The following is a 23,213-nucleotide window of genomic DNA, read 5'->3' on the forward strand; positions in this document are numbered from 1 at the left end:
ATGAGTCAGGTCAAATCATAAAAGTTAAAATGACCAAAGTACCCTTGTGTATACCCAAGATCCATAACTTTGCACTCTGAACTTGGAATTTAGTGAAGTTTGGTGTGTTGGACTTGTATCGTAAAGAAAAATATATGTCCTTTGGTTTTGGTCAAATCAAGAGCACAAAAATCAAGGTCTGATCGAGACAACTATTTTGGCAATTTTGTCAAAATATAAGAAGTTGTGTGTATTAATATGAACATGCTTGTATGATGATCAAATCCTATTTTTAGAGCCTCTTGAGACTTGATTGTGATCAGAGCTCAACATTCGTATTTGAGGTAAGGGATATTATAAGTAATCTTAGTTGTGAATAAATCATTTTGCGTTGCATATTATTGTTAATGTTGTGTGTTAGCATGATTAGAAAGACAACTCTTGAGTGTGAGCATGATATATATAAAATGACCATATATTGCAATAAAATAATGATCTGCACATATTAGTCATGATATGTCATGCATATTAGAAAGAATTTTTTTTTGATAGCATATATGTGTTATAATCTACAAATAGCATGCATCATGATAAGATTGTGATTAGACTTGAGTCCTTTTTTTTATTCATGGCTTGTAAATTTTTATATTGATATTAGCATGCATAACCCCTTAAATCTTGGTTCACGGCCTGATTCGCGATAAGAGTGCAACCACCATGGAGAATAGGCCGCCGGTGATTTAATGATATAGAGACTTTACATCATTGTGTGCTTAGTATAAGATAAGTGTGAACCCTAATGTCATTCTGAAATTGAGAGTGAGACCTATCGTGATCATTTCACGATATCACTCGTGAGAGAATGAGTAAAACACGAGCTTGAGAATATGGTTCAATATAATGAACTTAAAATATAACTTAGGGTTATGTTCACACAGTATTTGGGACTCTAGACAACCATGGATGGTTGAAAGCCATCATGGTTAGGATGTAGCATGAACCATGCCAAGATTGAGTTTGAGCCTAACCTTCCGGCTAGCTACCAGTGGGGTCCCCTTTTTGTTTCACTATAATGCCTGATGATCCAGTGATCATTGGGAATGTATGGTTCATAGTCTGAACAACATTGTAGAATTAGAGTGTTCTACGTGGGTTGTTACACCCATAGACAACTATGACTGGTATAGTCGACCTAGTGTTATAGTTTGTGTGAGTGAGCATTTGAGAGAGCTAAAGAGAGAAAATTAAAACATACAAACCTTATTTGGTGTGTCAAAAACTAAACTCAGACTAGGGTCTTAGAACTCACTACAAATGTAAGTTAAAGTTCTTATTTGCTTATAATTATTCTTTACTGGGTTATAGACTCACCCTCTGTATAATTACAACATTAGATTCCAGGCACACTAGCGTAAGCAGGACGTGATCAACTACTTCAATAGAGTACTTGGTAGTTTTTATTTTCTTGTCATTGAACATTCATATATTTATTATTTTTTTATATTATGAATGATAAACTTTGTGAAAGAAAGTGAGTTATTGGAATAAGAATGAAAAAAAATTTAACTATGTTTTTTGTGTGTGAACTGTGTATGCTTTTCCTCTGGAAAGTAATACCAACTGGACTCAGACTCTCGAGGTCCCAGATCGGGGTGTTACAACAGAGCAACCCTTTGGTGCTTCTTTCTCTTCCATGAGATTAGGGAGCTTTCAAAAAAAATACAAAACCTTGTGGTGTAAAGTCGATCTCTAGTGGGGCCTTCAAAATCAGCATAAAAAAAGCTCTTAACTCTTTTTTAGAGGAAGAGGAGAAAAACATATTATAGTGCATAGAGTTTCTAATATACCTGATGATCAATTCACTGCCAAGTGAATTGATCCGACAACACTTATAAATTAACTCACTACATGAACTTCATGAGTTATATTTGGTTTGAATATAGTCAAATATACAAGGCTCCAAACTAACTGCTTGTATACTACAAGATCCTCTAGCTCAACACCATGAGTTTCCCTCATCTTCAAGAATTGCCTACATGGGAGAATTTACTCGTTTTGCATCATCTGTCAATCTTTCTTTCACCACCAAATCTGTAGCATATTTATGTTGGGATAAGTATAATCCCTTTGAAGATTGGGCTATCTCAAGCCCAAGAAAACTTCAACCACCCCCAAATCTTTCATCTTGAACATATTGGCTAGCTTCTTCCTGGTCTCTTCAGTGTTCGTTATGTCATTTCCAGTGAGAATCATATCATCTACATAAAGAAGCAATATATATTTTTCAAGAACTGAGGAAGACACAAACAAATCAGGATCATGATGACTCTGCTCAAAACCAAGTGACCTCACTACTGAGATAAATTTCTCAAACCATGCTCAAAGTGCTTTTTTGAGACCATATAGAGCTCTATGAAGCCTACACACTATGCCTTCTGGATCTGCGTAACCTTGTGGTTTTTTTCATATACACTTCTTTTTGTAAATCCCTATTCAAGAATGCATTATTGATATCCAACTGCCAAAGATTTCACTACTGCATGGTATAAGATTTGTAGGTTTGCACCAACAAATAATTTATAGAGAAGAAGAGAGAGATCGAGGAAGAACAAAGGGCAACCAGAACAAAGAGATTTGTAGATATCTGATCCACATGATTTCAGATGTTGTTGTCGCCATTGACCTGTATTCAGTTTCAGTACTCGATCAAGCTATTGCCTTTTATTTTTTACTGCACCATGAAACTGGGCTCTCCAGATCTCCTACCCAATCAACATCAGTATCGTTTCTTTGATAACAAAGCCCATCAACAAGAATGCCTTTCAAATATCTAAGGATTCTTTTGACAACCTCAACATGAGTCACATGAGGGCCATGCATAAACTGAGAAACTTGATTGACTGCATAAAAACATATCAAAATGAGTAAAAATAAGATGTTGGAGCATACCCACAATACTCAGGATCATCGAAAATGTCCCTTTCATCATGTCCAAGTTTTTGTTACAAAACACTTGTAGTGAATATCGACTTGCAATATTTCATTTCAGCCCGGTTGAGTAAATCAATAGTGTATTTACGTTGTTCTAACACTAATGAGTCTTTTATTCGATCAACTTCAATACCCAAGAAATATTTGAGGTCTCCCAAGTCTTTCAGTTTGAATCTACTATTTAGCACACTCTTGACAACATCAATGTGGCCTTTGAAATTTCCTATAAATATGCTATCATCAACATAAATGAGTAATACTGGAATCCACTTATCACCTTTGTAGATCAATAAAGAATGATCCAAATGAAATTTGTGAAAACCATGCTGCTGAATTTCAAGAGAAAAAGTCTCAAACCTTGATCGAGAAGCCTGTTTTAGCCCATATAGGGCTTTGTTCAATCTACACACATGGTTGGATCTTTCTCATTATACCCTTGCGGTTGTTCCATATTCATCTCCTCCTTGAAGTCTTCATGCTAAAACACATTTTTAACATCCAGTTGACTTAAATGCCAACCATGATCCACTACTAGAGAAAGAACAACTCTGATAGTTTCCATCTTCACTACTGGACTGAATGTCTTGTCATAGTTCAACCCATTTTCTTGAGTAAAACCCTTTGCAATCAGCCTTGCCTTGTATCTCTCCATGCTGCCATCTGATTTATATTTTATTTTAAAGACACATTTTGATCCAAATACATTCTTTCCTACAGGTTTCTTTACAACATATCATGTTTTATATTCATGTAAAGCCTGCATTTCTTGATTCATAGCCTCAACCATTTGTTGGATTTTGAGGCCTTATTGTATGATTGAGCCTCTTCATGTTGAGATACAACAACTAAAAAAATTTAATGGTCCATGCTGAAATTTTAAAACTTACCCATCTATCAATGGGATGCCTCACTCTTCTAGATATTCTGATTATTTGTCCTCGTTCATTGGGATCATTTTCAGATTCAACATTTTTAGTTCTAAACTGCTCTCGAATGCATTTTAAGATTCAATATTTTGAATCCTATGGTTGTATGCAATTCCTTTGAATCTTCTTTTTGTGCCATCAGAATGATGAGCTTGTTGTACCTCAACATTTGACTGGTCTTATCCCACATGTGAACTTTCTAATTTGTCATTGTTTGTATCATTTGTTGTTGTTGCCTCAATAGAGAACATACCATCATCTAACCAAGGCTGATATAGTTGTTTTGACTGTAGTTGAACACTTTGTATATTGTTGCCCTTTGAAACAAAATTAGATTCATCAAAAATAATATTTCTAGAAATACAAATGCATTTATTTTCCATGTCATAGCATCTATATCCCTTATAGTCATCTGCACATCCAATAAATTGCAGACATGAGATCTTTTGTCAAACATGTTTCACAAAGAGGCATCAATGTAAACATAACACGTGCAATTGTATGCCTTTAGATAATTATAATCAGGATATTGGCCGAACAATTTATAATGTGGCGATTTATATTACAACAATTTCATAAGCAACATATTTATGGTATGCATTGTTGTATGGAAGGCCTCTGTTTAAAGAAATAAAGGAACAAATCATGCATTCATCATAGCTAGCGCACTTTCAACAATATGCATGTGTTTCCTCTCAATAAGACCATTTTGTTGCCCTTCTATTAACTCCATTCTTCTTAATATATCAAATAAAGTCATTTGAAGAGTACTCACACCCATCATCATACTGAAAATTAAAAATGAGTAAGAAAATTAAGAAGAGTACTCAAATAAAGTCAGATTTTATAATAAACTTAAAAATTATAAAAACTTCATGCTTATGTTTCATGAAGAATATCCATGTATATCGAGAATGGCTATCAATAAAAGTGACATAATATCGGCTTTCGAAAGAAGAAACAGTTGGGGCCGGTCCCCTTACATCAAAATGCATGATTTCAAACAATTTAAAAGCTCTTTCATTATTCGAAATGAAGGAAAATACATGACTTTTAGACACTTGACAACTAGGACAAATTTTATTTAACTCATGACTCAAACTAGACGTTGGAATCAAATCATTGGAAACAAGCTTCTCAATAAAGGCCTTATTACAATGGGCTAAACGGCTATGCCAGACACTTGACTTATTGAACTCTATTTCATTGATGAAACAACGTGACCTTTTAGCATCTTGCACTGGAACATGATCCAATGAATTCTCCTTAAAGTAATACACATTCCTCTGTCTTTCTTCTTCAGTGAACATCCACTTTATATGAAGATCCTTCATATAAATATAAGGAGTAAAAATGATGCAAGAATTGGTATCATCGACAAGATTAGAAACAAAAACAAGGTTTTTTTTATATTGAGAACAAGCAAAACATTCGACAGACAGATTTGAATTGGATATGGGAATGAAATCATTTTCAGTGTGTGTGATGGAGTGACAAGTGCCATCTTAGGTAATATGGAGGCAAGTTTTTAAGATTACCTTCATCCCCAATAATATGATTTGTTGCCCTGGGATCAACGTACCAAACTCTTTGATCATTCTGCTTTAGATTCAACCCTGCTAAGGTGGCCAATAGAAGTTGTCTATCCACCTGTTATGTCCTTGATCCTCTAGTCTTATTTGGTGCACTTTTACTATTTAAACTTTGCTCTCTAACATACTTGGGATCATCCTTATACCAACAGTTTGCTTTAACATGTCTAGGTTTCTTGCAAATGTAGCACGTGGGTATTCTCACCTTGGTAAGAAGTAAGAGGTGTATTATGCAATAAAAGCAGCCCACGTCCTCCCTGATTATCTCCTTGTTCTCTTATTCTTCTTCCTTTCTCAAACTGTGTACTTGACATAAGTACATGATGACTATTTTCTACCCCTGAAGGATTAATAGATCCTCCTAAATTCATCTCAAATTATAGCAACTTAGGACATAAAGCTTCAAAAGTAGGCAGCTCATCAAAACAAGACAAGGTATTATAAACAACGTTGTATTCGGGTCCTAATCTATTAAGGACATGTTGTACCTTATCTTTATTTGAAATGATGTGACCAATCACAACAAGCTGATTTGTAATTTTCTTCATCTTACTAAGGTACTCCATGATAGACATGAAACCCTTTTAAAGATTCAGGAACTCCCTTTTGAGGAACGTAACTTTGGCCTCAAAAACCCGTGAAAACGTTTGCATAAGTTGGGTCCATAATTCCATAGCTGTGCAATCATTGAAAATGTTTACCAAAAGCTCATGTGACAATGTAGATGTCATATATGTCACCAACGCCTGATCGCATTTCATTCAAGAAATGTATTATGGGTTTCAAACCTGTGAAAATTTAATAACATCCACTTTTTCATCTTTTTTTTTCCTTAATATGAATTCTGGTGGAGTTTGAATCAATCCATCCAAATGACCAAAAAAGGTCTTGGCTCCGAATAAAAAAAATGATATGTCTTTTCCAAGTAAGAATGTTTGAGGTATTTAATTTTTCAGAAACTAACTGATTGAGGAAGCTTGCTGAAAGAACTGAAGAGGAAGAAGAAGAATCCATGGCAGATAAAAAGGAGGATAAAAAATATCAAAAGAGAGAACACTGCAATAACAAATTATGTTTGCATTTTTTTTTGCAGATCAAGTACAACTCAAAAAAATATCAGATAGATATAGCAGTAAGTCAAGAATGATCAATAATCATAAATAAATGATTATTTAAATAAATATGATATTAAAAATTAAATATCGCAATAAGTTTTGGGATGTTTCAAAAGATATCAGATCCAATACATATCTAATTTGAAGAACAATTGGATAGAATCAGATTGAAACTTAGTTGTCAAAGGTGCTAGGCAGAGCTTAGGTGGTGAGCCCCTAAAAAGATTAGGCGAGGCCTAGGCAGTACTCCAAATAAAAAAAATTTAAAAAAATATGTAAACAAACTACTAAAATTAATCACAAACATGAATACAACATAAAATCAATCAACAATAAGCAATAGACAAATAATATGTTGTTGAACACTATAAAACAATTATATTACATAAAAATAGTCAAATAGATAACTCATGCACTTATAGATTATATATGAATTAAGTACACAAATATGTATATATATATATAATATAAACACAAACTAATATAAATTTAGAATATGTTAATATATATAATTATATAGAATTACACAGAAAACATATATATGTGTGCAACTGTGCATTGGATCGAGAGACTACCTCGGCTAGGCCGCCTAGGCTCCACCTTTGACAACTAAGCGGAGGGTTGAAAGGAGGAGGAATAAGAAAAAAAATGATAAAAAAGAAAAATAAAAGAATAAAAAAGAAAGCTTTTGGGGGTGGGGGGAAGAAGAAAAAAGACAAAAAAATTAAAAAAATATGACAACTATGTCCCTACGACTTATGCATGGACAACCTAGGCAACCTAAGTAAAAAAATAGGGCCCTACCACCTAGACTCATAAGCCTAGACAGTGGCCCTATGCCTAGCCCAACTAGTCACAACTTTTGACAACTAAGGATTACAAGAAAGATAATAATCAAGAAAGAAAAGGTTGATCGAGATTTTTTTTACTTTTTGAAAAGAAAAAAAAAACCCAAAAATTGATCTAGGGTTTTTTATGGAAAGGAACACAAATTTTATTGTTTTTGGATCAGTTTCAAACTAAAAAAAAGATCAACAACAATGATGAGAATGAGAAAATAAACTTAGATCGATATTTTTGATCTATATATTATTTTATCGAAAGGAACGAGAGAAAAGACGACAAGATCATGACAAAAAGAGGAAAGAAATGAAGAAAACAAGACAAATGATGAGATGGCAGGAAGTCACTGCTTTCTTAACTCACTTGAATGGAGGAGTTGAGACCCTGCTCTTATACCATATAAGATCTGTAGGTCTGCACCAAAAAATAGTTTGTAGAGAAGAAGAGAGAGAGGAAGAAGAAAGGGTTGTAGCAATTGTTTCTCCACACCCTTCCTCATGGGTCGTGGGTTTCGTTATATCAATCATTAGATTATATTTTAAGAATGCCCCTAATTATAATACATAACAAAAATACATATGAGGGGCAACATAACAAACATTAAAATACAAAAAAAAACATTACATAAAAAGAGGGTGTGATACCCAAAACATATCAATTTGTATCTGGATCCAGATCCAGAACCTCATGTCTCAATACATGGCCGCTACTGCTAGCAATGTACAAATTGTGGTCATATAAGCCACATGAGCAAAAATTTCTACAAAGTCAATATTAAAACGTTGATTGTACCCCCTTAGCTACCAATCTGACTTTATACTTCTCCATTGACACATCAGCCTTTGTCTTTATCTTGTACACCCATTTGTTGGCAATATTATTTTTCTTTTGAGGAGGTTTTACTAGTTCCCATGCTTGCATTCTTTCAAGTGCATGCATTTCATCAACCATGGCTCTTTGCCACTCCTTTTCTGCTGCTTCTACATAGGAATAAGGCTTAACATAGAAATGAATTAAGGCTAAGAAAGTACGATGATGAGGTGTGAAGGATTCATAGGACACAAAACAAGACAAAAGTATAGAGGGTCTTGAACTGTTACGTACCTGACCAGAAGAAGTAAAAGGTAACTCTAAGTTTTGTTGATGTTGTCCCGGATCAGCTGTCATAGGAATGAGATCGAGATTAGCCTCTTCACTTCCTTGCTCTTTTACTTGATCTAAAAATGAAATTTCAATCATACTTTCATGTCTCCTTGAGTAGGTTGATCAAACCTATTTCCTCTAGCTAGAACTTGTTGCTCTTGACTCTCCATCCTCTCTCTCACACCTTTCCTTTTGTTGAAGGGAACCAAAAAGGACAAGTCATCCTCATTTTTTATTTTTTTTCTATATTGACTAAAGTATAACATATTCTTCTCAAAAACATGTTTGGATGCCCACACATTCTTTCCAACTGAATCATAGCACTTTTATCCATTTTTACCATAAAAAAAGCCAAGAAAGCAACACTACTTGTCTCTGTATCTATCAGCTAGCAAAACAAAACATACATAACCAAACACTTTCAACATATCATAGTTTTGAACTTTTCCATACAATTTCTAAAATGGAGATATGCCTTTAAGTACTCCAAAAGGTATACGATTTATCTAATAAATGCTCAGTTGATCTGCATTAGCTTAAAACCCTTTAGGTACTTCTCCACCAAACATAAGAGTTCTTGTTGTTTTCAAGATATGTCTGTTTTTCCTCTTTGCTTCACCATTTTGCTCAAGAGTGTAAGGACAATATTTTTGTTGAATCACCTCTCTCTTGCAGAATTCTTTTAAACGCATAGCTAATGTATCACCACCAGAGTCAATACATAGAGTTTTAATCTTAGATGCAAATTAATTTTCAACCATGGTACAAAAGCTTTTAAAAATTTCAAAAAGATTACTTCTATTTTTCATAAAGTATATCCAAGTAAACTGTGTACAGTCACAAAATAGGATGATCCTCCTTTTAATAGAACATGAGAAGGACCTCGTATATCTGAATGTACCAAATCAAAAGGACTCTCTGATTCCCTATCACTAGACTTGAATGTTCAAGCATAACTCTTGGCCAATCTATAACTCACACAATCTTTAACATGTTTTGACACAATTAACTTAGATTTTCCAAAACTTTCCGAGAATACTAAACTTTACAACCTAGAGCTAAAAATATGCCTGAGTCTTTGGTGACACAAAACAGACTCATCCAAAATTGAAGCTCTATATCCGATTCTAACTTTCTTCAGCTCCCTCATATCAATCTAGTCTAGGTAGTACAAATCTCCTTTCCTAATCTTCTCCCCTGACAATTGATCATACACACCACAACCAACAGAGAAGAAGATACCATTATTGTTAAGTTTGATAATTTGACCTACAAAGATAAGATTCATGGCAAGGGATGGAACATGATAAACTTGAGAAAGATTAAATTTACTACCAGGATAAAAGTCACAAGTAATTGAACCTACTTTGGAGATAGACATAGAAGAACCATCTGCAGTGCGAAAAATATCATTGTAGGGATGACATTTAGCTAGAGGTGTCATATGGCATGAGGCCCTATAATCTATTAGCCAACTAAAGGAAGAACCTAAGATATATGAGAAAGCAGTATCAAAGAAGGAAGTAGGAGTGGCAGAAGAAGAATGACCAATGACCGACTGAGTAAGAAGTTACAGTTGCTGGATCTGATGTTGGATTTCCTGCTGAATCTGCTTTAGTTTTTGAAGTTGCCCACTACCCATCACTTCACCACCAATCAAAGCAGAACAACCTAACTGCTCATTCTTGGGCATTATACCCTCACTCTTAGTAGACACTGCATATGCACTACCTTTCTTTTTCTTGAGAATGAGGCAATAATTCATATGACCAAAACCCTTAGAATAGTGACACTGAACAGAGCTAAGGTCACCTCTTCCTCCAAATCCTATCTTCCCTTATCCTCCAGTTCTTTTACCAATTCTGCCACCCATTTTCCTGGATACAACCATGAGATTATCCTTAAAAGAAAAAGATCCAAGCAACTTTATCTTAGTTGCTTCCACAATTAGCTGAGCAATGACTTAGGTCATAGATGGTAAGTAAGAATGATGTAAGATGGCACTCCTTGTCCCATCAAATTTTGATCTAAGAGCCATGAGAAACTCAATGACCTTGTTTGTCTCTCTGTGTTGATCAAGAAGCCCCAAACAAGTTTGACATGAAGTGCAAGACATGCATTTTGTACACTTCTCACATTTCTTTTGTCCCTCTATCAATGAAAGAGCATCTCAGATCCTTTGCATATCAGAATAAAAATTTTCTATTGACTTGCTTTCTTGGTTCATACTTCTTAACTCTTGAGTGAGTTGATAATGTCTTGCCCAGTTCTCTTGCCTATAAACTTGCCTGAGATAAGTCCAAGCTTCTTTTACCTTATTAAATTTAGAAATATTCATGACACTTCTTTAGAATCTATGCTTTGACTTTTGCATTGTTCATGACCCATTCCTCTATAGACTTATCAAAACCCTCAATAGAGACTTTGGGTTTTACCTTTTTGAACCATCCAAGTAGCCTCCCAAACCTTTCCCAACAACTACTGCTTCTATGAAATCAGTCCAGTATGCATAATTAGTTCCATTCAACTTTATTGAAATAATTTGTATTTCATCCTTCTCCATCTCTCCCAACTATAGCAAACAAACCACAATATGTTGTACCAAACAAGAACTTAACAAGATACACCTTCCGACATACAACAACACTATCAAAAGTATGCACACAACCAGCCAAAACCCAATAACTAGGAACAACCAAGTCCAAAAAAACCTTAACTTAGTCCAAATAAGTACCTTAAAGCATAATACATATGCTATTGGGGCTGAACCAAACCAAACACAACCCCAAATCAGCAATACTGGGGCAGACATGCACAATAAACCCCAAAAAATGGGTTACCGCCTATTAGTATCACCCCAAAAACACCATAGAACTCCTCTAAAACACCAAACCTGCTTTCCCAAGTAGATCTCTTAGACTTCTACATAAAAAACAGCCTGAATCCAAGAGGTTTTTGGACCTAAAAACCCAAAACCTGATCAGATTCAAGAAAGTTCCCAAATTTGGTCAAGAAGTACTCTACAATCCAGAAATCCTTAAAAAGATCACCAAAGATCCAACACTTCTTCAAATCACCTGATATTTGCTTCTAAAATCTTTTAAGATTATGAGTTAGTGGATCCTTAACTCAAATGTCACAAAACTGACCTGATTGTACCAATTGACACCTTCAAAATGATGTAAGTATAGTCTTCACGTGATTTCAGAATGAAACCCTCTTCTCCTCACAAATGCCTTCAATCTCCTCTCAAGATCGTAGACAAGGCTCTCATACCATGTTAGAAATCCAAGGAAATAAGAGCCAAAGAGGTTAAGGTTAGAGGAGACTCAACAAAAAGGAGCGAGCACAAGTTAAACTCTTTGCTATATCGTGAATGAGGGACATTACACTCTAAAAGGGTCGACCCCCTTGAGTACATCAAAAAGAAAAATGCTGAAAAGGCTAGTATACCCCCTTCTTTATAGGGTATGCACATAATAGTCAAATAAGGTTATTTTACATAACTCTGTCCTATACTATATCACATAGACTTTCAATAATATTGAGTATTAAACACTTTTGCTTGTATCTTAAAATGCATTAGATCTATAGGATCGTATTGTGCTGCATGTGTTCTTTGAATATTGTAATGTCTTTCTTTATATATTGTTGTGAGCTTAATAAAATAATAATTTTTAAAATCTCTCCATGTATTTTCTAATCTTTTCTGCTGCCCTTTTATGGGAAATGATTATTTTTTGAATGCTCCATTAGCATGCCTATGCATACTATTTGATATGGAAAGAGGGCAACCCCCATTATAATGTGCTTTGGTTGCATAGGTTGATATATATTTAATGCATTTATTGATATTCTTATTGTTGTTGTGATCTTTTTCAACCTTTGCATTTCTTTGAGACATTAAAGTATTGCTCTTATTACATATGTTGGTTGCTTATTGGCAATTTGATATAGTTGTTGATTATTTATATCTTTGTATGAAATATCTAATAATTTGATCATGATTGCCTCTTGATAGTCTTTATCGATACTTGATTATTTTAGCTTCTAGTATTAGTATTTTTTTAGAGATGCGTTGATATGGTTATTTAACATATTGGGTTTTTGAGAAATTGTTTCAAAGTTACCTTAATATTTTATGATTCTTGTTTGAATGGATTATCATCTCTTAATTGTTTTTTTTTTTTTTGACTTTTTCAATACTCATGATTTAAATTAGTTTTATGTATTGAATTTATTTAAAGTAGTGTTATATGTATCATATGACATGGTACAATACATATCATTACTTTTAGAAAATACGGTATGATACATACTCGTATTGTGATACGAGAGTGTATCATACTCGTATCAGGTGTATTATATAATACACCCCTGTATCGTGTTGTATCATACGATACAGGGCATATCGTACAATATGAGTATGACACTTAAAAAGGACCTGAAACTTTTTAATTTTTGGGTTTTAAAGGCCTCTTGAGTGTCAGCTTCTTCATTTGTCTAAGGGTTGTTAGAAGGAAACCCACACACCCTATGAGCCGTGAAAACGATTTGGGGCTGATTCGTGCACAAAGGAGAGGGATTTTATGATTTTCTCAAGAGTGCATTTCCACCATTTTTTCACTTAAGAAAGTAGGTTAAGGTAAAAAAACCATATTCTTTGCTTCTTATTGAGTTTTTTGGGGGAAGATGGCATCAGAGGATCCAACATGGCAATGGTGCACTCAAGTAATTGGTGGAAACCGATTAAAAATCAAGTGCAACTATTGCCAAAATTCTTTTTTGGATGGTATCTCTCAGTTGAAGCATCATTTAGTTGAGACACATCATAATGTGCATGCATGCATGTCAAGAAAATTGTCAGATAGTGAAATAACAATGCCAACAATTACTTGATGATCTAAGAGAGAAAAACAAGAAAGATTAATAAGGCAAAAACAAGGTATATAAAGCCCTAGAAGGATGTGTGTTATGAACTTCTGATCCTACAACCCCTGGCATATGATCAAAAGTAAAAAGTTCTGCAATGAAGGGGAAAGGTGTGGTTGGTACCAGTAGTAGTACCGCCACAGAAATAAAAAAAGAGGAGGGAGTTCTTCAAGATGAGGTATATCTAGAGGCTCTATTAAGATCTTTTTCCCTCTTGGGGCACAACCCAACATTCGTACTGCTATGACTCCTCAATATATAGTCAAATAGGCAAATGTCGTGGTTGAAAGTTGGTTTTATGATGCCTATATTCCTTTCAATGTGGCAAATTTCTTTCATTTTCAGGCCATGACAGATGTCATAACCAGTATCGGGCCTGAATACAAGAAGCATTCATATCATGCTTTGAAAGAAAAAGTTTTAAATACTAATGTAAAAGAAGTGAAGACATATTGTGATGAGATGAGGCAGTTATGAAGAAAAATTGGGTGTAGCAACATGGCAGATGGGTGGACAGACAGAAAGTCAAGGACATTGATAAATTTTCTTGTCTATTGCCCCCAAAAAACTATGTTTGTTAATTCAATTGACCTGTTTGATACGCTCAAAACAACTGATGTATTGCTCAGAGTTTTTTATCAGGTTGTACAAGAGGTTGAACCTCAACATATTATGCAATTTATCACTGATAATGCAACAAATTATAGGGCAGCAAGTAAAGAATTGACAAAAAAATTTGGGTCATTCTTTTGAACCCCGTGTGTTGCCCATTGCATAGTCCTCATGCTTGAGGACATTGTCAACATGGATGAGGTACAATAAACAGTTGAATGTTGTCAAGAAATTACTAAATTTATTTATAATCATACATAGATTTTGAGCCTAATGAGAAAGTACACTGGTGGTGCTAAGTTGATTCGTAGTGCAATTACTAGATTTACTATGATTTTTTTGATAGTGCAAAGTCTAGTAAATAACAGAGCAACACTAAAAAATGTTTTCATTGGATGAGTGAAATGTATATCCCCGTGAACAAAAAAATAAATCCCAGAGAAATTATAGATATTGTATTCATAAGTGAATCCTGGGATTCATGCGTGAAGTTGTTGAGAATAACTATACCTTTGGTGAAGGTGCTTCGATTGGTTTACAATGAAGACAAACCATCTATGAGTTATCTCTATGAGGCCATGGATAAGGCAAAAGATGTCATTAGAGATAATTTGAAGAACACAAAATTATGCATACCTATATGGACCATCATTGATCATAGGTGGACTGGGCAACTTCATCAACTTCTTTATGTTGTAACATATTATTTAAATCTTGCATTTAGATACTCCCTTACGTTTAAAATGGACAGGGAAGTCAACAAGGGACTTTTGAATTGCATCGAAAGGTTGAACCATGTTTATTATTATAGCATTAAGGATTAAATTCATAAAGAAATGAAAACTTATGATAATGCATTGTAATTTATTTGGAACAATGTGAAACCATGTCATAATATATCAAGGTAATTTATTTTGTCTATTTCAATTTGAATTTCATATTGTTACTTAGTTATGATGTTTTATATGATTGTATATTTGTTATTGTCTTATTGATTTCTTATTTTTTTGTTTTTTTTTTCAGACATGTAGTGGACCAGGCTTGAAAGTAATGTTCCAAATTTGAAAACTTTTGTCATTCACATTCTTAGCCAAACATGTAATCCTAGTGGATGCGAGAGAAACTGAAGTGTCTTTGAGCAAATCCACAACAAAAGAAAAAATAGATTGGAGCATAAAAGGCTCAATGACCTCGTCTACATTCACTACAACTTACGATTGAGATAGAGGTATATAAAATTATAAAGTTTATTTGTTATTTTTATGTGTTTATTTAAAGTTTTTTTATCATTCAAAACCTAACTAATTTTAAATTTTTTCATGTCATTTTTTAGGCAAATCGAAAAGTTATCATCAAGGAGACACAAAGAGCAATTAGATCCCATTAATTTGAAACATTTTGATGAATTGGATGCATGGGTTGAAAAAGAAGCTTAGACTCTTTTTAACGAAGAAGACACTTAGTGGATTAACGTAGAGGTAGATGATGAAGACCCCACATATCTTGGAGATGATGTGGATGTTGAAGGAGAAGAAGAAGAAAAAGAAGATGATTATGATTATTGAGGTTTTATGTAATATGTTTTAAAAAAGCTTGGTTATTTAACACTTAATTGTTCATAAACTTTGTTATTTTATTTTTGTTTATGTAATATGAAAGTATGAGTCTTGTGACATGTTCTTAATTGCAGGATATTTAATATTTTGCATTGTTTTTGTGCAATATACATGCAATATTATCTATGATTATATATTAGTTGACATTTGATGGTCTTATGCGGCTCATAGAGACATAAATGCTTAATATGTGATTTTATAGTTGTATTTTGTACAATTCATCATTGTTTTATGTTACATGATTTTTTTTAATTTTTTGCTAAATTTTTTGCTAATTTTTTTTTTTATTTTTTAGATTTTTTGGAAAGTTTTTATTAAAAATTTATGACACGGTTATGATATGATACAATACAGTGTTAAGTTGGGCCTGACCGATATGGGTAACAATAAGATACAACCTTGATTTAAAGTGCTTTTGACTCTTGTTTCAATAATTATTGTCATATATTTTTGAAATATTTTAAGTAGTTTTTCTCTTGATTGTTTAAATAATTGTGTTTCAAAATGATTATTGTATTTTCTTTTGTTTTTGATGTGCTTGACCATCCTCTCTCCATATGTATATATCCAATATTATATATATGCATTGTGTTATAATCCTTTTGTTATAGTCGTTGCTTTATGTTGCTATCTCAATGCAAGATCTAAATAAAGTCATGAACTGGGTTAAAGCTCCCTGGAGATTTGAAGATTAGATTCCTGATGATGGTCAAGGAGTTTCATTTGGAAAATCCATTGTTAAATATTTCAGCAGCATACAATGTAATATAGTGTTGTGCATAAGTTCATGCTCCAATGCATCATTTTTCTTTGGGATCTTTAGAACAGCAAAAACTTTGAATCAAAAAGAAAAAAAAGAACAGCAAAAACTGATTAGGATGTCACAATGTTTAATGAAACATGAGCATTAATATTCAACGGCCAATCCACTTTCATCTTTTGAGATTATCCCAACTCTTACCAAGTAAAGCCACTCAGTGCCAACTCTTTTCAAGAATAATAAGAATTACAATGAGAAAAACAAGAAAATCCATCATATATATATATATATATATATATATATATATATATATATATATATATATATATATATATATATATATATATATATATATATGGTGATTTTGTACCATGATACCTTATGGTGGTACAGACTCCTGTTCATATGGATCTAACCATCAAATGGTAGATCTAACCCAACAGATGTGTTTAGCATGGCTTATTGAATAGGTTAGAAAGTTTTATCTTGTCAAATGCACCATAAGATTCGTTTTTAAGATGGTGAAACGATTCATGAAAATAAGGGTAGCTTAAAATTTGTATAAAACATCCTATTTAAGTCAACTTTAATACATGATAGTAAATAGAACATGTTAAACATCATCCAAAGGTTAGATTTTGCTTTTGGAGCTTAGATCTATGTAAATCAAGTGTGTAGTTATGGCAGTACAATACCACCATATATATATATATATATATATATATATATATATATATATATATATATATATATTGTCATAAGCGGCACAGAATCCACTATGACAAAAAAAAAGTAAAAAGCACAACAATAATTTTACTAAACAAATGATATCCAAATGCAAGATTACAATGCATTTGACTAAACTCAAAGAAAAACACACTCCCAACACCAAGGACAAAAGGTAAAGAATAAACATTTTTTATTAATCAAATATCCAAATAAACTACAAAGTATACACACAAACCTAGCTATCCATCACTCTCTCACTTTACAAATGCACACACGCTACCCATATGTATAAGAAGAAAGAGTGGGAAAGAGAGACTAGCCCAATGGCTAGTTGGGAGAGGTACAATAGCTAGTTGGACCTCTTCCAACTAGCCATTGGGACTGATCCAATGGCTAGTTGGTCAGCTTAAGTTGACCAAATAAATAAATAAATATAATTACAAAAATTCATTTTAACTAATGACCAATAAAAATATAAATTCTTTATTCTATCCTTATTTATCCTAAAAACACAAAATATTCCTTTAATAAAAACCAAGTGACAATAAGTATACTTTAGTATACTTTGAATTACAGTGAGAGTGAATAAAGGGAATACATAAGAAAATATACTTAGGTATATAATACAATACATATATCTTAAAACACTCCCTCAAAAAGTTAGCAAAAATAATACAAGGGACAAGAATAGGTATTGAATAGTAATGGGGCTCACATAACTTCCCAAGGATTGCATGAGCATCCCAAAAGATGCAGTGTATGCTAAGAGTTGGACCAGATGTTTGACTTGGAAGGCCCTAAAAGGTACGTGCTTGTCAAGGCACTCATAGAACTTGTATGTTCAAACATGATGTATTGGTAAGTTGGTGCTGAACCTGGTATATGAAATGAATTGTATTCAGGATTTTTTTTTCTGGTGCTGTCTTGTGAAGTTCTAAATGCGTCAAGTTTCCCAGTGAACACGCTTTTGTTTTATTGCCTTTCCTATGAAAGAGGATATTTTTCATATGAAATAGGGCCTCTTTCCTACAAAGGATGAAAAAAGCGTGTCTATGGGAAATATATGGTGGAACCCGCATAATAAATGCAGAAAAAACAGCTTTCCTGTCAAAATGGATTCATACCTCCCCCACTGGGGAAGTACTTTCCCTCCAAAGTGGCCCTTTCATAGGAAAGAGGCTTCCCTCTAGTGGGAGCATAACAAACGTCCCCTTTAGGGAGGTAGTCAAATTTATTTCAAAATTTCCCACCCCAACCCTTTCCAATCCTTTAGTATTGCATGACCTGCTAAGGCAATATAAATCTGTTAGCAGATGCAAGGAGTCAGAAATGTGTTTGAGAGAACTGTTCTGTTCCTTTTTGACTTGTATAATAAAATATAGATGTACTAAGCCATTTTGGTGGTCAGTGTATGATATCTTATGGTTTTCTTTTCCTTCTGAAAGGATGGGTTTGGTAGTTCGGTGGGGTTCTGTTATGCATTAATTTGCATGATACTGATATTTCTCTAACTGCCCATACCTTTTAGTTGCATTTTCACCCCTTCTGTTTTCTTCATGTAAAGCCTATTTGTTTGTTCATCCTCTTGCTCTTAGAATCTTTTGGTTAATGCTTGTTGCGAAGTAACTTTGAGTAGGCCAGGCTGGATCACGACCTCCAACAGCCCGTGTTGGTTGATGAGCTATGGCACAAGGATACTTCAAGTTTATCCCTTTTTGTGCCCCTTTATATACTATGCTTAATGGAAAACTGCACAAAAATGGTGTCCCATATCCTTTTTTGGGGTGTCCATGTGACAGTGGAATCAGATCTGAGCCTGCCAATAAGCTGCCACGCTGAACCTTGTGGTCCACATGGCCTAGTTGTGTATATTTCTTGAGCTAAGCTTATTAGAAGAAATTGGACTGTGAACTTACTCTGTCTTGATTATCTATGAACTTAGGTTTAGGCATGGGTCGGTTGGGGTGTGCCGATCTGTATCTGCTATTATCAAACCAGGAAAACTGAAGTCAACAGCATAGGGAAATGCTTGCTCAAAGGCCTTATCTGCAAACTGAATGTAATGATAGATGCCACTTTTCCTTCCAACCCTAGAACTAATTATTCTGAAGACTGCATCGAACCGTCCAGCAAAGATGGCGCAACTGAGTAGCAGGATTCTTGCTGTTTTGTTTTTAGTAATAGGAATTTAGGATTGTTACAAGGGACATTCACCATTGAATGAGATCAAAGAGAGGTGGGGGCGGGAGGCGGGAGCGTTAAGGATAGGCCTCTATGATTGAATAAACATGAACATAAATAAGAAATGTACATGTAATGTATAGTTGCTTTCACTTTTAAATGGTGGGCCGTTGCCTTAAGACAGAAATTCATTGCTGTGGCTTCTCGATGAACTGGTTTTGTTGTGTCATGCATTGCACCAGATAAGACTTTTGAGCCAACTTCTCCATTCTCTTCCTTGTTTGGCGTGCAGAGATATCCACAGTTATGATACGCCGATATCTTTCTATTATGCAAGCCTGCCCCTGAAACCAATTCGACTACCCAGTCTCTCTCTCTCTCTCTCTGCTGGTAGTGTGATATGTGATGTTGATGTTGTACTTGGAAGGAGTTTTGTTGACTGTCAAACCCATATTGAACCATGACACTGTCCTTTGGTTTATAAATCAGTGTATCTTCTACTTTTTACCTGTCAAACTTTGTCTAATCTCCTACTTCCGCATTTTCCAACTCTAGTTTCTTCAATCTTTGTTTTTGAGTCTTGTTAGCACGAAAGATACAGAACCAACCTACCCCATTAAAAAGATAAAAAGAAAATGAATAAAACAAAAGGGGAAAAAATTCCTTACATAGCTCATTATCAAACGACTCATGATTGTTGGGTCCTTGTTAATTATGAAGATAGAAGTTGGAAAAAGTAAAGAAAGAGATTCTTGGTAAACTCATGGCAGGGCAACGTGTTAGGGTCAACAGCAGGTTGCCCAAATTGAGCAAGGCAACAGAGGGTGCATTTAGTGTATGAAGGAGTGCTAGGTGGAAATAAATTGGTATTTATCATCTGACGTAATACTCGTTATTCTCAACCAACTCAATTACTCATGCAATAAATTGTTTTTGTGGAAATTCAATCCAAATAGTCATTCTTTTCAGTGCCCCTAACTACCAAATCCCCACACCATCTTCTCCTTTCCTCTTCTTTTTTTATCCCCTCGTTCAAATCCCCAACAAAATCAATCTGATAAAAATCTAAAATGCAATGAATAAAAAGTGAACAAAGCGTTTTATACATATTCAAAAAAGGAAATGAAAGCTCAACAGGATGAAACTAATGTGTACCCCAACCTTCATATGATATGCTATGATATGAAAATTGGGCTGTGATCAGCACCCCATTTTACATATTTCTATGACTAAGATAACCCATAAAAAGCATAGCCTAGTTGGCAACTTTGCTTAGAAATTCCTGGTCTTCTTGTTGGTGTCTTGCTGAAAATCAAGCAGGCAGCTGCTCTTGCATTTTGGGCACTTTGGATCTTCCTCAGACAGCATGACATACATCAGGCAGCGTGGGCACCCAACCAGGACCATTGAGGTTGCCTCCGGGCTGTTCGAGTAGCGTAGGGTCTGGTTCTGCTCCCCCTCTGAGTTGGTCCGGTTCTCCAAGCTGGGCTCTGAGGAGATGCATGATGACGGAGGTGATGTTCCTGTAGACGATGATGAGAAGTAGGAAGATGGTGATGATAGAGAGGGTGAGTTGTCACCACCAGAGTCCTTTGGTGGTGACAAATTCAGTTTCAGATCCAGCTTGGGGTTCACCCTTTGCTGCTTATCCTTCCTGTTCATGGTGCAAGCCTGGCTCCTTTTACAGTATGCGCTTGTCTGCATATCATCACATACCAAATGGAGATCACAGAAGCAAAATCATAAGCTAAGTATGAGTTGGTGACAAACTTCTGTAGAACTTAACACGTACAGAATCATGTAGAATCTATTTTAAGGAAATACGCATGGCCCTATGTCTGTGATTGGATCAATATCGAATACACAAACCGCAAAAAGAAAAGTAAAAGCAGCAACAAGCAATGACAAGAGACACAGGATTTACGTGGTGATTAACACAACATTTTTAAACGCACATGCATGGCTATCTATCTATCTATGTATCTATTTACCTATCTTTCTGCCTATGACTATAACAAAAGGCAACACTAAGAAGAACAGGAAGAAGATGGACCTTGAGATCAAACTTCTGCAAGCCGAGAGGTAGAGGAGATTCCCGTTTCAATTCCACGGGTGAACAAGCAGATTTTGGATCGAAGAGCTCGAGTGTGACCGGAGAACTATTCCAGAACAGAAGGAGGGAGAACTCAGTGAGGTTGTTGTCTCTCCTCACCTCTAGTGCCATCAACAGGGGAGGTGTAGATGTGTATATATAACAGATGGTGAGAGGGAGGGGCTTTGCTTGCTAGGAGAGAGAAGGGGTGTATTCAAGAAGAGCCAAGAGGGATTGAATGGAATTGAAGGAATGGTAGAAGACGAGTGTAAATCACTCTGGAAAACGTATTAATTGTGGAAAAAATCCCAAGATGCTTTGCAGGAGGAAATTGCAGTAAATATTGCAATTACAAAGTGCAGGCTGCCTTCATTCATTTGCTCAGATAGTCGGTGAGACATAGAAGGCTAAGCCAACTGCTTCTCCTCATGATGACAATTTATACATGCTTGAATGCTACCATTGAGACTCTCTATCTGTCTGGTTATTCAAGAAATATATGGGATTGGGGTTGGGTTGCTCTGGGTCTGGCTGGGGTCTGTGGTACTTGGGCACAAGTTGGGTCTTGACTCTTGCCACATGAACATATATAGCATTGGACATTGTGTTAGTTACGTTTTAAAATTTGGCCGGTGCCGGTGCCGGTGTCGTCTGCGACACAACAATACCAATGACGGACATTGACATGCCTGCAGTTAGATCAGATGATCTGCCAAATCATGGAGAGTTGGTGTTCTGCAATCGTCACCGTCCCTTTAAGAGATGAACAGCTGCTGGTGGTGATGATGTCATGTGAGCCATCAGCGCGTTCGTCTGCATGATGAATGGTGGTGATGAAGGGAACAGACGGCGACGATCTTAGAACACCAATGCTCTGTGATTTGGTAGATCGCCAGATCTGCTGTAAAAAATATTGCTTTTGTTACATGTTTATGGCAGACTGACTCAACTTTTACTAGTCGTTTTCACACCCACTTTTTTAGATCCTTCATTTCTATGGATTAAAATTTTTTTATTTCACATTATATGCTGCATCGCTGCATGATGGGCATGCAGTGGCCTACCTGACAGCCATCCATCTTGTCATTTCTCGAGATGGGTGCGGTGTCCATATGGAGAAATGTTGAGATGGATAGTCAACCGTACTGGAGTTGCATGCTAAGCGCTGCTGCGTAAAAAAACGATCTCTAAAATAAAATTATGTTTTATACATGTTTCTAAAGAAATCTTAAAAATCAGCGGCTAATATTGCATCTAAATTTTATATATAATAAAAAATTCAGGTTTTTCAACGAAATAGTTTGAAACAAAGCAAAAAACAAAAGGGCCTTCTCATCATACATGATACAAATTATTTTTCCTTGGTCCCATCCCATTTTTGTTAGCATAATACTGCCTTTCAAACTAAACTCCAAGTTCTCAAAAAGATCGTTAAGACAATGACGAATTTAATAGTGACAATTGGGTAAAACCTCCATTATCCGGATTTTCTCGCTAAGGAAAATCTTGCAATAAATTAAAAAATTTGTTTTTCTTCAAAAAATCTTGAGAAAAGATCAATATATTCAAAATTTAAGAATATATAAGAAAATATATAAAAATATAAAAGCATTAAAAGTATAAAAAACATAAATATTGTGTTAATAACATGATAAACATGTGATATTTTCAAACTAAGTGATATTTTGAAAATATCATTTCT

At 34.8% G+C, this 23,213-nt stretch overlaps 1 protein-coding gene across 1 annotated transcript; it reads right to left on the reverse strand.

Annotated features, from left to right (window-relative positions):
• Nucleotides 1-20,474: 20,474 nt before the first annotated feature.
• LOC149848680 (uncharacterized) lies at nucleotides 20,475-21,643 on the reverse strand. The gene is made up of 2 exons (XM_090005017.1): nucleotides 21,473-21,643; nucleotides 20,475-21,117 (listed from the first exon to the last, which is right to left on the reverse strand). The coding sequence occupies exons 1-2, from the start codon at nucleotides 21,641-21,643 to the stop codon at nucleotides 20,692-20,694; spliced, it is 597 nt and encodes a 198-aa protein (XP_089861143.1). The 3' UTR covers nucleotides 20,475-20,691.
• Nucleotides 21,644-23,213: the final 1,570 nt, after the last annotated feature.

Source organism: Nuphar pumila, chromosome 1 (genome assembly GCF_984573655.1).
Source record: "Nuphar pumila chromosome 1, dmNupPumi1.hap1.1, whole genome shotgun sequence".
NCBI lineage: Eukaryota > Viridiplantae > Streptophyta > Magnoliopsida > Nymphaeales > Nymphaeaceae > Nuphar > Nuphar pumila.